Source organism: Mya arenaria, chromosome 15, assembly GCF_026914265.1.
Source record: "Mya arenaria isolate MELC-2E11 chromosome 15, ASM2691426v1".
In the NCBI taxonomy this organism is placed as follows: Eukaryota; Metazoa; Mollusca; class Bivalvia; order Myida; family Myidae; genus Mya; species Mya arenaria.
The window spans coordinates 50,273,570-50,291,078 of record NC_069136.1 but is presented as its reverse complement, the minus strand read 5'-3'; the positions used below and the strand labels follow the sequence as shown (position 1 = coordinate 50,291,078).

Below are 17,509 nucleotides of genomic sequence, written 5' to 3'. Positions count from 1 at the left end.
TTCCTACAATACACTGGTTGCTTAAGATGCATAAAAATCCGTATAAATCACGATTTATTGTTAACTCTATTTCTTGCTCTACTAAACAAGTTTCAATTTTACTTACATCCTGCTTAACTGCTATAAAGTTTCATGTGAAAAAATACTGTAGTAAAGTTTATAAGAATTCTGGAATTAATCTCTTTTGGTCTATCAATAATTCTTTAGATTTAGTTAATGATTTTGAAAATATACGATATAAAGTCTCAGTACTTAATACTTATGACATTTCAACGATCTATACATCTATTCCACAGTCTTTAGTTACAAATAAATTGACTCCTCTTATCGAAAAAACTTTTGCTATGGAGAAAACTACTTACATGGTAGTTAATGTTAAAAAGGCTTTTTTTACTAATGATCGCTCAGATAAATATATCTATTGGTCATGCACAGATGTCATTGAAGTTGTAAATTTTGTACTCAATAATTATTTCTTAAATTTGGTAAATGTTTATATAAGCAAACTATTGGAATTCCAATGGGAGCAAATTATGCACCTTTACTTGCAAACCTCTTTTTATACTGCTATGAAAGTGAATATATATTAAAATTATTTAAGTCTGGAGATCTAGCATTTGTTGATAAATTCAATAGCACGTTTAGATATATTGATGATATTCTATGTTTAGATAATCCTGTGTTTACAGATAACATTCATTCGATATACCCTTCACAATTGCCACTTAATAAATCTAATACATCCGTTTTAAAAACATTCTATTTGGATTTGCAACTAGAAGTAAAGGAAGGTATATTGAGCATCAATCTTTATGATAAACGTGATGATTTTAATTTTAAAATAATTAATTACCCTTCTTTAGATGGTGATGTTCCTATTTCATCATCATGTGGTATTTTATTGCACAGTTAATACGATTTGCTAGAATATGTACAGATGTCAAAAATTTGAGCTCTCGCAGTAAACTTATGACGCAAAAACTTCTAAAACAGGGTTTCCGATATTTTAAATTAAGAAAAACTTTCTCAAAATTTGTAAATGGTCATTATAATCTCATATCAAAGTACAATAGTAGTCTTAAATCACTCATTGCTGAAAGTATTGCTCATCCCGATTTTTATGGTGATGTTTTAAAGAAAATTCGTAAAATTAAAATGTTTCCAGCAGGTAGTTGGGCAGACAGACTTAATGAATTACTTGGATTTTATTTAAACCGTTCATATAAAGGCAATATTTTGAAGAGCACTTGCCTTCTTGATTTTGAAGATGAATACCTGAAACAAAATATTGGGTTGAATATAGCATCCTTTCATAACTAAACTTTCAGTGCTTTGATTTTTATGAAGAATTTGCTAATTCATGTTATCTTTAAAACCGTTTTTGGCGGACACGTGTTGACTGACTCTGAGTGTGTTGGCTGTGTCTTAATTTTTTTCAAATATTTTACGTTTTCAAATCATTTGGAGGGAGAGAATAGCATACAAGTCGCTTTTATTTTTGATAATGTTTTTCTTTTTATTTGTTCCCAGTTTAAGTACAATGATGCTTTTTATTATGAAACTCTATGATCACATAGTTTTAAACCTTTTATTCTATAAGGCAGACTGTGTGTGATGTTTTTGGTTTCTAACGATGACTGCATCGTATCTTTGGAAAGTATTTGCATTAGGTGCTCTGAATTGTTTCCCTCCGTCTGCAGATAGAGTTGGGATCTCTATCATTGAAGTACTTGGGGTTTACCTTTTCGTTTTTTATTATTATTTGTTTTATTGATATGTTTCCTCAAGTTAATGCATACTTTGATAAGATTTACCTTTTGCATATTATCTTTATTAAGAATTGTTGGGATAAGAGTGAGGTTTGTGCACATAAACTGGTTTAAACCCGCAGTAAATTGTAAACCAAACTGATTTTTCAACGTTTGTAACGAAACAAAAGGTGACACAATATCAGAATCTTTAAAAGTTCTGTCACAGTCTTTTTTCTTAACACAACCACCATCAAACAACATCACGATTATAATTATATTTAACCCTCAAAAGTTGACCATAGCTCTGAGATAAATTCAAAACATTTCGGTGCAGAAATCAAAACAAAACGTAAAACTATAAAACAGCACAACAGTTCCTTTACTGAAAATCCAATGAACGTCATAATGATTAGGTAAGTGCCAATATAATGGGCTCATTGACTTTGTTTAACATTGAAAGACAATGATTTCCTTTTAAAATAATCAAAGTCTAATACCAAGTCATTAACCATGAAAGACGATGATTTCCTTTCAAAATAATCAAAGTCTAATATCAATTAATCGAATGAAATTAAATCATATCTATATGTTTACTTTGCGAAAACATAGAATAAGGCGATTCTTGTTTAGTAGATTGACAAGATTGATGTGTTGTCACAATGCTTGTTTGGTAATAATTCATTGACATTCGTTCTCGAAAATAAGAAAATAATGGTGGTTATCGGGTCTGTTGCTCGGCACTAATCTAAAAATGTCCATTCTGTCCACATTTGTCCGTTGCTATTCTATCTGGAAACTAAAAGTGAGCTCGTCCAGCTCGTCCAGCCCCACATTGCATCGGCTACAACCTGTTCACATCGGGTGCCCGTAGACTTCGCAATGGCAAGAGTACATTTGTAAGGATGAAAAACAATGGAAGGTTTAGAAGAGCTAAAAGTTCTTCCGCCTGACAAAGAATTATTTAAGTCTTCAAAATAAGACTAAAACAAAACAATATATTCGTTGACTGCTAACCCGCCCCCGGAGGAATCCAAGGCGAATATTATGGTACTTATGTGCTTAAATGGCAAACTTTAGTTGTCGAAGCACCCTCTGAGATGTCAAATCCATGCATTTTTATGTTTTCCTGCAAATCTGTATTGAAAAGAATTGTATTTTGTAAGACAGTTTCTTTAATTTAATTTTGTTCGATTTGAAGCTGGAACCAAACCATTTTAAAGTATTTTCACTCTGAAATCGACTACGCTCAAAATAATGATATCACACTTATACAGATGAATCCCACGGCAATTTTCCTGTATCATGTGCAGAAACATAATCACCTTCGCATTTATCTGATAATCCATTTACCAAATCTGCCTGTGAAACATGCATCGAATGAAGAATTATTATGCACTGTGGCTTGAATACTAAACGCGAAGATGCACACGGCATAGACCACTGATCAGCAAGTTTGAGTCTAAAATGTGTTCAGACCTTTTATGAACATTTCAGTTGATTTATTCAAATCAGAATAATGAAGAAAAGTTTAATTCACTTGTAATCGCAGAAAATCGCGTCTTTGCTAATCGTAAAAATGTTGCTCTCTGTGACCACTCGGTGAGATTAATTTATATCCGAAATCGAACTTTAACAAATATGATATTTACGTTTATTGATGATACTGTAAAAACAAAAGGAACCAGTTTTGCGTTCTATGTAGTGTGTGTACTGTATTGAACCCGATAAGAACAAATTGAAATTATCTACTACAAATGTATGTATGATAATATGCATGTCGAATCATGAAAAAAAAATAATATTGTACAATTTTATAAAAAACGCACACTATCATTGGAATTGATTAGAAATGCAGTTAAAACGAAGAAAAAACATCAACAAATGCTAATATTCTCTTTGCATTATGTGTGCCTCTTTGCCTTCATGTGTTTTGATAGTCGTGCTCGACCGCGTTTATTTCTTGGAGTGAGATATAGTTGTCAACACCCTTAGTCATGTTAAGTTTTTCGTAAGTATTTCCCTCTGCAGTGTTTCTGTGACCTTCATTATTTGCAGTGTTAACATATTCAACTCGTTGGTGTTTGTCCACAGCAGTAGACACCCCTGTGGATGGCTGTCCTGGAGTATTTGCTGTCGAGGCGTTATTAAAGCAAGCCCTGGCCATGTACCTGAAAAATATCATAAGTACACCGTTTTATTCGCGTGCAACGTAAACTTGAATGTTAATCTGTATATTTAGAATTGTATGTATAGCATCTGCAAAATAGTCCCTTTTCCTGCATTCCGATCAATTTATTTGTTTGTTTCAGTAAATGCACATTGGATTGAATGGAAGTCAGTTTATGTTTCTGTATGTTCTCTTACATGCTCTTGAATTTTATCATTTGACAGCTCAGTATGTTCTTTTTTATTTAATTCAATGGGATTTATTTAAATTTTGACTATGATTTTCTTCGATTGTAATGACAATGCTTTAAATGTATTTATTTTGCATTATTAGTTCCAGTAAATCAAATTCAAGCACTTGCCTGTTTTTTGTATGTAAACATTAATATGAAAATATTTGCAAACGTTTAGAATGGGTAGAAACAAATTGAATATTAAAAGGCATCTGCATTTCGATTATCATTGATTTAATTTGATAAGAAAACTATTGCTTAGATATGCCGAAGATGAGCTGTTTTCACCTTTTGAAAAATACCTAGATTGGTGAAATTAACCAAAACATGTAGAAAAAAACAAGAAAATAACAATCACTACAAATCTTTATCGGGGAGAAAACAGCCAATGATGTTGAGATGTATCTTTCACGTTGTTTCAGCAAAATCGTCAACATATAAATCATTTTATATTAAAATTAGTTTTAATTAAGTCACTGTTTTATATTTATTAGCGAATACATAAAAACGATTATCAAATACTGTAACAAATAAAAGCAGTGCAAAACTATAACGACATTATAATAAAAAATATCATTGATGACTTACCTTCTCTTAATCAAAACTACAAGTACTGCAGCAATAACTAATGTCACAGCAATTACCACACCGACCACTATTGCAGTTGATGAGCCTGTAATTAAAGAAAAACGGCGATTCATTTGCAAATATATTGAAATTCCGTTAGTCTGTCCGGTTAGCACAGTGGATAGCAAACTCGGTTTTCATGTTTGATTCCCGGCCAGGTGTGGTATTCAAAAATGGTCTCAATTGGGTCTAAGAAGGATGTAGTTAATCGGATTGATTGATATAAATAACGGACCTAAATAGTGAATGAGGTTAATACTTTGATTCGATTTACCTTTTGAGTTTTATCTTTATTTAGGATTGTTGGGATAAGAGTGAGGTTTGTGCACTTAAACTGGTTTAAACCCCAGGGCCCCGACTAACGGACTTACGTAAGCGTAACTCCAATATTTCCGTAAGTTTGTGCGTACTCACAAATTTTTAGCGTAACTGCGTTTTACTAAATAGTTCGTACGTACGTATGCCAGTAATTCTCAATTAGCAGGTGCAAATCAATGGGGCAAATAACTAAATTTCAAGTATGTTCTTATAATTTTATTATATCAAGAATTTATAACTTTGAACCTATGTCAACAAAAACACTAACAATAAACACACCAAGACAACATTGTGTTACATCAATTTAAAGATCGGAAACAAGTGACCATGATAATCAATATTTCATTATAGAATGTTCGTTACATGACACTCTCTTTTTTAAAATATGTTTAAATTTGATTTGTTACGGTTAAATACAAGCTAAAACATAGTCTTTAAGCAGATAATGCCTTGAGTGTATGTTTGACATAAAAAGTAATTGAAATAACGCATTATTTTCATAAATTGGAAGCCTCAAACTTGCAGCTAAAAACAACGCCGTTTCTGTTGTAAAATGTGAAAAGGATTTTAATTATCTAAATGTTGAAATTCCAAACTTGAACTCTATATATCTCACTATATTCGCGAGAAAAAAAATACAAATGTAATATAAATGAATGGTTGGCATGTAACGGTGAAACCAATGGTTCAAAGTTTGGTTTATAAAGCTTTTTAACATAAGGCAAAAAGTAACGAACATTTCGTAAAATGTGTTAATTGAACATTGCGGAAAACAATTAAACAACACTTATGCAACGGGAAAACAACATATTTAAATACATTTGGTTAGTTCACAAATCTTTAAAACCATGATTTTGAATTACTTCATTAGTTGATATACTTTGCAATTTCGAACATCCAACATAAATGCTTCTATCTTCTATAACAGTCCCTATTTCTGTATATATTGAAGACTATTCAAACATGAGAGGATATATTAAAACAGCCTACGGTCCCTACCAGAAAAACAACATTAAACTAACTTAGCTGATAACTTATTTAAATCAAATACGTCATATATGACATAATATGGTTCCAACTATACATTGATATGTCCGTTACCGTTTCCATGGTAATATGCAATATGTAATTCATGCAAACCAACACTATATACAGTGTTCCTTAGAGTATTGCTCAAACATTGTACTTGCCTGTAATTGTTATTAAAGGCAAACTGTTCAAGTAAACAATTATAAATGATTTCATAGCACATAGTCACATCGTCGTAACGAACATTTCCGTTCAGTAACACATGTTCAGTTTTACTTTTCACTTTGTTCATTAAAAAGTTGTTCAACATCCATTTTTTCAGTTTTTGTGAAAAAACTACGTTTAAAAAAAGGCATCCGTAAGTTTGTTCCACATAGCGTAAATATGGCCGACGGAAGAAATCTCCGACGTTGCCAGCCGCGTAGATAGAGTTGATTTGTTAAATATTTTGAATGATAATGAAGTAAAATTGAAGTACAGACTATCCAGGCAGCAAAATTGATTTGCACGACCTCATTGAGGACGACATAAAACCAAGAACAATGCGAAGTCATGCCATTCAAGCGATGACAAAGGTAAAAAATGTTTATATTTGACGAGGTAATAGTTGATAGAAAACTTCTCGTTTCTATTGCTCGTTTCAATAGACTACAGTATGTTCTTTCACGATAGCCTCCCTTTCTCAGATCTGACCTTCACCTTGGATGTGTCAACGCTTGAAACTGTTGTTTTACAAACTTTCACATAACTTGCTTTTCCAACTGATTTGAAAACAAAGGCATCGGAGGAGCACATCGTAGATATTAAATCATGGTTTAAACTAGTCCAAATAATTGTACGTTGACGGATTTTTTTTAGATTTTTGATATGGCAAATCCTTCACGTACAAATTGTTTAGTATCAAAAGTGGGTAGTTGTTCCGATCAGGATTCCGGGTTAAAGCATATAGCGTCTATAAAATATCATAAAAACAAGATATATTACCAGATAATGTTATTTTATATTAGTTCCGTATACAATTTTTTTTATCCAACTTATAATTATGAGTTTGGCGGCTTTTCTTCATTTCATTCTGTCAAACATAACGATATATACATGACCGAGTTGTTACGATTGTATAACGAGGTCTATCTCGAAGCTTTGTCGGAGGAGGCCGAGTTATTTCGATTGTATCGAGTTGTTCCCCTCCGCATAATTGTTATCTGTGTCAGTCAACTTTCGTTTTATTGGAAAGGTAAACAACTTGTTTTAATGCATTAAATGCTTGTTTTGTGCAAAATAACATTTCACGTACATGGTAAAATATGAATGTAACTCTTTATGATCAATTTCAACCATAAAATACTTCACTTAAAACAATTTCAATATTTTTAAAACACCCCCGTTTTTTGCACATTCCCGTTTAGACGTTAGGGATTGGAAGAATCCGGTACAACACGTCTATTATTTTAGACTAGGGTTAAACGTGTTTAGAAAGACTGTGGTAGTGTGGATTGTTTGTATCAAAGTAATGTGAAATTAAATTTTTTATCAGAATATTCTCTCTATCCGGATGGAAGGAAACGAGTGTCTGAGATTTAAAAAAGAAGTTGTTTGTAATAGTGTTTGTGCTTTATTTCTTTTGGGTGGTATTTAATCCCCAATATGTGATATTGCATGACATTCATTTATTTGCAACTTCTTATCAACAAACTGAAATGTGCTGTGTACTGGAAATATTGTAGTCTCGGCTCTTGCCGCAATGACACATAGGTAAGCATCATTTCAACGGTAATTGATACAAATGGAGTCACTCGGGTAGGGTTTTCGCTTATTATTGCGCTTTTCTTCCAAAAACTTTGTTGCTACACAACTGTTGTTGCCTTGATTACTTCCAACCTCTTCTGTAATCAACCTCATATTCTCCTTTCATTCCAAAATCAATAAGCATAAAACTTGTTGTTTTTTCAGTGTAAGATTGCAATATAAATCATCTTGTGACAACAAAAAGTAAATATTACTCTTGTAGCAAGCCACTCTTGAAACATTTCTTTTGGTGTTGACTCGGTGGAACTTATTGAATGTCTTTAACTGAAACAAACAATACTGTATGTCTTGTTCAAAATTTTGATTTATACATAAATTATTACCTTCATTTTATATATGTATGTTTCAAAAAGAAGTGCAATATTATATCAAATTCTTTGGTTCTTTGTTGTACCGGTAGATCCTCATAACACTGCAGTTCTTGTCGAAAGGGTAATTCTAAAGTGAGGGTGGACTTGTTCATGGCGTCTCCAGAAGCTCTGTATGTGTATGATACTATCTGTTTGGCAAGTAAGTAAAACTTCATGTTGATCATTTAATGATTTCAATTAATTTATTTGGTGTTGCATGAAAATGAAATTTTAAAGATGTATCAAACCTTTTTTTAACAGACATTTAAAATATATATAAATTAATTTAATATGTGATATGGGATCTTGAAAAATCCTATACTTTTCCCTACTAATTATGTTCTTTCTCATCAAGAACAGATAGGCTCTAAGCATGGGCAGTGTATGTTGTTCATAAATATTTCATAGAAAATAATAATTTAAGTTAATATAAATAGCCTGAATGGGTTTTACTTTGAAGTTGTGGATACTGTTTTGTGAGCAACAATGACAATGTTAATGTGCACATTCCAGTGTCTTCTTTCAGTAATGTATTCAACTTTATGACAGGCTTACTGAAGATTTTTTATACCTATAAAAGCAAAGCCAATTTAGAAAATTAGGAACATTCTTATTCATGAAATGAATTAAATAACTCTTTTCAATTAAGAATTGACATACAGTCTTTCAATGAATTACATTAAAACTTGTGGAATAGTCAAGAAGGCTATTTTTATGTTCAACAGGTTTTTTTTATAAACCATTGCTGTTCAATGTAACTTAATCATAATGGAAAGCTAGTTATCAAGTCTGTTGAATAATACAATTTTACTGCTCCCTTGAAATTTTGTACCAATAGTTTTAATTCTTATGTTATGTAGTGGAATTGTGTTATAAACATCCAGATAGTAAAATATCCTATAAAAATGTATTTCTCTGATAAATTCTTTAGTTCACATGGAAGCATATTATAGAAAGCCATAAGGCATTTCATCTGCTATATGTTATTTTCCAATGAACATTTTTTCTATATTTAAACAACATAATTTATTTTGAAACAGATGCCTTCATAAAACAGGAAGATTTCTGCAGATCACTCCAAAGAAGTTTGCTGCACAACATGATTGTGCATTGATGGAGGGGTGCAGTTTGATTGACAGATTCAAGTTGCACCAGGAAATGCACCACCATACTTGTGGCCAGTTGACCCCAATGCCGAGAGGGAAAGAGCAGCCCTCATTGCCAGATTTCAATATAAATACCCTGGATGTGTTAGTGAGTCATCCAAAACATTTATTGTTATGTTTGTCTTCACAAGTGTCAAAATGCTTACCATTCCATTTTTAATGAACTTTTGGTTATTAAATTTATAACATTGAACTGTTATTTTCTCTTTTATAAATATTTTGAACAATTTCAACTGTTTAATTTGTAATGAATAGACATTTGAGGTACTTTTTTTAACTTAAAAAATACTTTGATTTTGTAATCTGTTGAATGATGTTTCTCTTACGATATTTATGTAATGTGATTTTTGTTCTGATTTCTTGTCCACTTGTGAATTTATTAATTTGATATGTATATATACAGTAAAGTACTTATGGACATAATGTTTATGTTTGGTTTATAAACTGTCTTGTTTCCCAAGTCAACATCACTGAGTGTTAATGTGGAAAATTACAAAATTAGTTTAGGATTGAATCCAAGATCTCATAGTTTGTAGGCAGGTGATGTTCCTTTGTATATGGTAAACACCAAAAACTCAATACTGTCAAGGGTAGTGGTTGCACTTAGTTTCTTTTTGCATTGATGATGGCACCATTTTTGCAGTATGTATTGAAGTAAAAGCAATCAAGAGGAATAAAATGTCATCCTAGGGATTTTATTAACTATTCAATACAAAATAGAAAGTGTACATCTCAATATCTCGATAACATGAAGTGTTTGTGCTAATATTTGAATTCCATAGATGTATCATTATTATCATTTCAACAAAGTGAAAAAGACAAAGGTAAAACATATATCTGTGAAATAAGTGAAAACTTAATTTGTTTGAATTTAAAATTGACATTTTACATAAAGTTCAACTTGAAAAACAACAACACAATAGTAGCAATCATTATCAGAAAGGTACTGTTAATAGATTATTAATTTTCAAATTGTTGAAATTTAATTATTTTACTAACTTTTATGAAGAAAGACCAAAAAGCAACTGCTATAATCATATAAAGAACATTTTAATAGTAAATCTAAGCCTAAAATGATTTAATTTTTAATAGCCTGACTTTGGCAAAATAAAGCATTTTATGCCATATTTTCAAAGCTTATTTGAACTTTTGTAGTGTTTTATCATTGCTACAAGCATTTTGTTCACATTTCATACGAAATAAAAAAATCAATGTCTAACCCTATAAAACATGAACGAGTCCCTTTAAAAATGATTATGAATTAATTTGATGCTGTATCATTTTGATAATCACTGACATTACTTATGGAGAAGATGATTATAACAATAAACAAAACAGTACATGAAGGCTGACACTCATAAATATGTTAAAATAGTGTTGACAGTACAAATAACAATTTAAAAACACATTTACAAAACAAATAAATTAACATATTATCTCTCTAAACAATAATCAATTTACACATTAAGCTATTGGTAAAAAATACCATATCATAAAATGTATGATTATGAGCCCTTTTTTGGTGATTACAATGTTTGATAGATGTCACTTTAAATGAAAGTGCTTTTCCATATGTATTTTAATATTAGATTACTTGAATATGAATAGGTTGACTGGTAAATAAAGATTTATGAAATGCAATAGTGAATAAAATATGCAAAGCTTTAAGTGTCAGCAATATTTAAGTGGATTGTGAGTTTTTTAAGTAGATAAAATAATCAAAGACTTCCAGGCATATGATTCTACTATAAGACTTCAAAGGTTTATGTAAGAATGTTTGTTGATTTAAAACAGTTGCTGAGTCACATTTTATTGAAGTTATCATTTATGAAATAAGTTGTAATAAAGGAGAGTCTGTCTGTCAATTGTCAGTTTTTGTTGATGTAATATTTGCTCATAGAGCTAACTCTGGCATTTAAAAAGTCTTTTGAAGTTGCTTGTAGATGGAATCTTGGAAACTCTTGTCACTTTTGCTGCAGTTGGTGTTGTACTGAAATATAAAAATACACACATTTATATGTACTTTTTAAAAGTCTTACTTAGTCTTTAAAAAGAATTTCAAATGTAAAACTATTTAGACAGAAGGGTACTGTCTGACCTATAATTTTATGCATAAATATCTTAATAGCATGTAGAAAAATATGAGTACTTGCTCCAGTGACCCCTTTGGTGTGGCTTAAAGTTTCATTTTAATACATATTTTTCACAGTTTTGGGGTTTTGATAGTAACTGTTTAACCTTTTGTATCCATTGCATGACTCTTTTGGCATGAAGACACTGCCATAACACAGTCTGTCTCAAGTGTGTATGTTTACTTAGTCATATTTTGTGTTCTACCTTTTTGGAATCATAGCAGCCCCCTTTCATTGCAGGGGACACTATGTTGGAGGTAAATTGACATAACTCCCCTGCAAGCGATGCACATGTAGCTGTTTTGGCAGCATGGTGCTGCACCAAAGATGATTGACTTGTTTCTGCAGTAAAATATATACACATATAATTACATTAGTGTTATTTAAAATAAAAAAGGTACATATAAATTCAAATTTAATAACACCTATAATAAATAAAATATTGACAGATCCATCCATGATATTCATTTGAGGCAGGTAAGAAATCTTACTATTTTAAGCAGCCCCAGAAATTTTTTATGGCTTAATCACTAATCAGCTGAATCATCTGTAAAACAATTTTACCAAATTTACAAAAAAAGCATCTTGTAATGAAATTTTAAAGCCGCACTCTCACAGATTTACCACAGATTTACCATTTTGCAACTTTTTTTTATTTTTTGTCTTGGAAAGGGCATTATTTTTGCATAGATATATGTAAACCAATGCTATAAGATTGCTGACAAAAAAATCAGATCGTAGATTTTCATTTTTCCGACATCAATTTTGGAACTTAATTATAAAAATCTGCGATCTAATATTTTGTCAGCTGTCTTACATAACTGGTTTCTAAGGATTTTCGCAAAAATTGGCTCGTTTCAAGAAAAATAAATAAAAGAGTTGGGTCAAAATGCTCAATCTGTGAGAGCGCAGTTTTAAATATGTATTAACAAAACAATAATTTTAACGAGATTTAAAATATAATTGTACAATTCCTGAAATATTTAAAGATGAAAGATAAGTTGCAAATAAGTAATAATTTACCTTCTCGTCCTGCTCATTGAACTTTGGAGGAGTCACCCCGTAGATATATGCCAGAAGTGGCCCTTCTAAGTATCAGAACAGATACAGAGTCACACCACCTGTCAGCGCTGCCATCTGACTCCTCCTCTTCACGTCCATCTTGATGTTGGTTAATTTCTTATTAAACTCATCAGTTCTAATGCAGACACCCTGGGCATTCAGTCTGAAAGTCAAATATTTTTTTCTTTATATTTTATTACTGAAGCTTCTAAGAGGATATCAGGGTTGGGCGGGGGCTATGATCAAAAGATACTAACAATAAATTGTGAAAGGAAGAGTGTGTGTCCGAACGGCTGACACTACAAATACATGTGTAATTTACAAATTAACATATATGAATACCTTTGTGAAACAAATCGTTACACTATTTGAATAAAACATAAAACAACTATACGTATATCAAAAATCAGAATAAAACTGTAACATCCCAGCAAACATTTTATATCGGCCCGATGTCGGGCCGATATGGAACACTTCATCGGCCCGACATCGGCATTTACATCGGGCCGATGTCGGATGTGCAACACGGCTCGACAGCGGGCCGATGTCGTCATATTGTAAACAGCCGACATTGAGTCAGCATGATGCCGAGATCCTATTTTGTCCCTATTCTCATACAGCTGGATTGTCATGCTGAATGACTACAGAACATGATAGTTAAACACAAGATTTTGTCTTGGTTTGTCTTGAGAGAGAAACATATTAATGCGATGAAAACCTACCATAAACCTACAGGCATATTATATACTCACAAATTCCTACATGAGAAAATAAACTATTTGATCTTACAAATTTTTATTATCATCGCTTTAAATATTTATATAATAGGGTTATCACAGAATGTGGATAAAACCCCTGAACAGTTTTATCGAAATGTACAAGTTATGATACACAGACATGCCATATTAAACATAGACTGTCACTGTATAAATAAACAAACAAAATAAGACTTGAAATAATAGTTATTTCATTGAACAATACTTAAGGTTAAGCTCCTGCATAAGACATTAAGGGTTTTTAACATAAGATCGTTCTTTTCATCCTGGTGTTCCAAAGATGCACTCAGACATCTGCTCCTGCCTCATTTCCCTCTTTATTTCCCTTCCACCATCTCTGTCCGATGCTGTCCTCATTCAGGCGGCATATGTCTCTCATACCTCTCGCGTGAGAAACGACGGAATTTCACGACAGCCTGTGGAATAAGTGCTTGTACTATTAATACGGAGCTAGAGAGTTTTTTCAGGATATGGGTATTTACAAAATGCATTTACAAAGAATTGAATATTCTTCATTTTTAATTGGGTTTTTGTTAAATGTAAATTATTTTTTTCTGTTGTTCGTATAAAATTTGCCTTCATCCCTTCGCATATTTCTTGGCAATCATATACTTGAACTATGCTTGAAAACAAAGGTTAAGAACGGTATATACCTGTAGATATGGTGCAACTGTCGGGGGATCTTGTAGTTACTGTTGTGATGCTTGCAGAACAGTCCTGCCATTGCCACTGTCACATTTAAAGGCCTTGGTGATGTTGTCACTGACATTTATTCATCATCATTTGATTAAAACACTCTTCCTCTGAAAATGCATCACATTTTGTTACAGTAACAAATGCATTAATCGGTTATCCTGATCATTTCTCCCCTTTAGGTAAATTTAAAGGTTGGCATAGTCAACTTGCTTTTTCTTAAGTGTGAAATAGCCTAAATCACCTTCTTTTCCACTCTTAATTCATGAACAGAATGATGTATCATAAATTAATTTGCTTCACAAAAATAACATAAATGCAGACACAACATCCTGACAGACTGAAGTTACTAACAAAGTATGAAAAAGTTCAATATAAATGGTTACATAGCGACGTAAAAACATACCTTCCATATGATCGCCTTTATTCCTCATTTTTTAGAATCTCAATTTGCAGTTGTCCGCTCTCTGCAACTTCGATCTTTCCTCATTAGACGATACTGTAAAATAAAATGTGTGTCAATTATGATTCATAATTGATAACAAAAAGTGTTTTTTTAAATTTGTCTAAAATGGAAGCAGATAAATTAATCGTTCAAACCCAACCCAATCATCAATGTAATACTTTGCTTTTGTTTGCACATGATTTAGAATGCTACCCCAATGTTCATTTTAATCAAACTGATAAAACAACAAAGAGAACTAGTCACGAAAATATATTACACGAATTATTTTTCAACATATTTACTCGAAATAAAAGTATTTATCACTTTCGAGAATATAACTAAATATAAACACAATAGTACTATAATAATGCCTTACATTCACGCGCTCAACAACGATTCAAACAGTACTTACCATTGATAAAAAACAAAAATAACAGCATCCGGTATAAGTTTGCAAATCCGGTTTACTTGCAAACTTAGTTTTTTTATTATCTTAGATATCAACTTCAAAAGCGACACATAGAAAGTTTGCCCATTAAATTAGAAATATTTTAAGTAAAATTAAAAAAAAAGTTTTAAGAAATATGAAAATTTTGATTCCAAAATTGATTTCTCCCGTTGGCCACCAATTGGATTTTAGGTCCCCCGCGGGGTTTTGGCAAACTCCAATTGGAGAATTTTCCATATGAGCCGAAACGGGGGAAAAATCAGCAATTTGAAAAAAATTAAATATTACAATTTGGAACAGAAAATTACATTTCTATTTATGTTTTGAGTACTAGAGTTATTAACTTTATTAAAATCTTAAAAAAAAATCAAAAATTATGATTTTGTAAAAACGGTTCTCCAATTGGAGAAATTTCCAATTGGAGAATTCCACAGTCAATTTCTATTGATAAAATTCACCAATTGGAGAATACAAAAGTTGGAGAACACAGAAGTTGGAGAAATCACCAGTTGGAGATTTCCACAGTATTACAGCTGCTGGGTTAAAAAAAAGTTGAGATATATACATGTCATCATATAATTGCTAATTAATTTAATATTGATAGAATATTCAAGAAAATAACAATGCAAGATGTTAGTTGTTACCTGATTTCGCGCACAGGTGGTTAGCGTGTGGTAAATTGTTTTTATCTATTTTTATATATAATATACTGAAAGGTAAACAACTCAATGTATGGGAAAATGATACCAACATTAATCTGACCGCTGTTTTTCCCTTAATTATGCACCGATTTTAACAAACAAGGTACTGTTACAAAGCTAACACATTTATCTACACAAAAACAATAGGCAATACTCCATTTTTTTCAAACTACATACAAGTTTAAGCCTTCCAAACGTCCGAAATCGTAACTAGGAAAACATCTGATTGCATTTTGGTTCGTGGCTACAAAGGCTTAACATGCCATAGCCCGATGAATTGTAACGAAATTAGGGCGTATGTAGATGCAAAAGATGAAACACAAAAGGTGTCAACCGGTAATAACTCATGATATCAACATACTAACTTTATACGGACCTTTTATTTGCAACGAAGCGATCGACGACAGCTACACCGCCATGTCAGTTTTATGCGCATGCGCAAATTTTTGTAACGAGTAATTTCATTGGCTGTCAACTGTTAGCGTGTTGGGCCCGGCTTCGCTAATACATGTATGTATACAAATGGGAATCATACTACCGGAAATAGAAAACTGAAAGTGAAAGTAGACGATTTGTTTATTGAAGAAATTTATAAACGACCAGTTGTTGCAACGGTATTTGTACAAAATGTGCGTTGTTACATGGTATGTATAAACTCAAATGCATGTGCAATAATATGTGATAAGAACAGTCAACAACCTCCACAATCGTTACAGTAAAATTTAACACCAGATCGATTAAATTTTTGCCACTTAAAATGATTTTGAAGGCCTGCACATTTACGATGTAGCCATCCATCACATCCGTCGCAGCTAATCCATTCAGTTAGATGCGGGGCCTGATACTCTGTCAATTTACATATTTTACAAGATTCAGTACTTTCATTGACATGACTGTGTTCTATTTCATTCACACTCAACACATTTATGTCCTCTTCTGAACTGTCATTCAAGTCCTGTACTTTTCTTTTTGTGATACGGGATGATGCCCCGCCAACAGATCCACTGGAAGTTCCAGGCTTTGGCTCCTCATGCTGTAGTGTAGATGTTGGATGTTTAGATTTTGAGCCTTTTGAGGACACCCTGATCTGCTTTCGATGTGCCATTTTTTTCTCAACATTGAATGACTCCAGCATATCCTTCCTAAATTGATTTAGCATTACCATGAGAAAGAGTTTTATAATTTTTTTGTATATGGTTCCAATTATACTGTCATTTAATTTTCCACTTTGACAAGTTTCATCAAATTCTTCTTTTTGCAAAAAACTTTGTCTGACCACAGTACAAAATTGTTGATTAAGATCATTGTCACTAATAATGTTGTCTGTTAGAACCTGGTACAAATTGCTCCCATATTTATTCAAATGTTCATCAATTAAAAATTCTAAACACTTTTCAGTCAACCTTTGGAATACTGTTAACACCTGATCTGATATATTGGTAAGTGACCTATTTTGGACTTGCCTTCTACTAACATCTAGAAGTGACTCTGTGTTACTTGTGGTTTGTTGAATATAGTATTCTTCTACCTTTAGTGAATCAATAACATTGACTGCTAACACAGCTTCGTGGTATTGGACCTGGCTGCTTTCATCTGTCTTGTACATATAACTAGTTTTCTTTTCCATGTACTTGTGTCTTACCTTTGCAACACAGTAACCTCCAATATATCTAACCCTTGCATCTGAACTATTAGTTACTTTTCTATCAGTTATCTTCCGGGCACTAACTGGAAATAGCTCAGCTTTTTTCCCTAGTATATATTTTCTTATCTGAACTGAGATATTAAAGCATATATGTAAGTGTT

General features: G+C 32.0%; 1 protein-coding gene and 1 long non-coding RNA gene across 2 annotated transcripts in view; both read right to left on the bottom strand.

Moving 5' to 3' along the window:
* Positions 1 to 3,672: 3,672 nt before the first annotated feature.
* LOC128219458 (uncharacterized) overlaps positions 3,673 to 17,509 on the bottom strand; it is a 65,341-nt gene continuing 51,504 nt past the window's right edge. The window contains exons 9-10 of the mRNA XM_052927269.1: positions 4,739 to 4,823; positions 3,673 to 3,919 (exon numbers count right to left, since the gene is read on the bottom strand). Of these exons, the coding sequence (XP_052783229.1) occupies positions 3,673 to 3,919; positions 4,739 to 4,823 (332 nt within the window). The remainder of the gene's footprint in view (positions 3,920 to 4,738; positions 4,824 to 17,509) is intronic.
* Positions 10,183 to 12,787, bottom strand: LOC128219975 (uncharacterized). The gene is made up of 3 exons (XR_008258695.1): positions 12,602 to 12,787; positions 11,784 to 11,920; positions 10,183 to 11,436 (listed from the first exon to the last, which is right to left on the bottom strand). It is a non-coding gene; the product is annotated as an uncharacterized LOC128219975 (long non-coding RNA).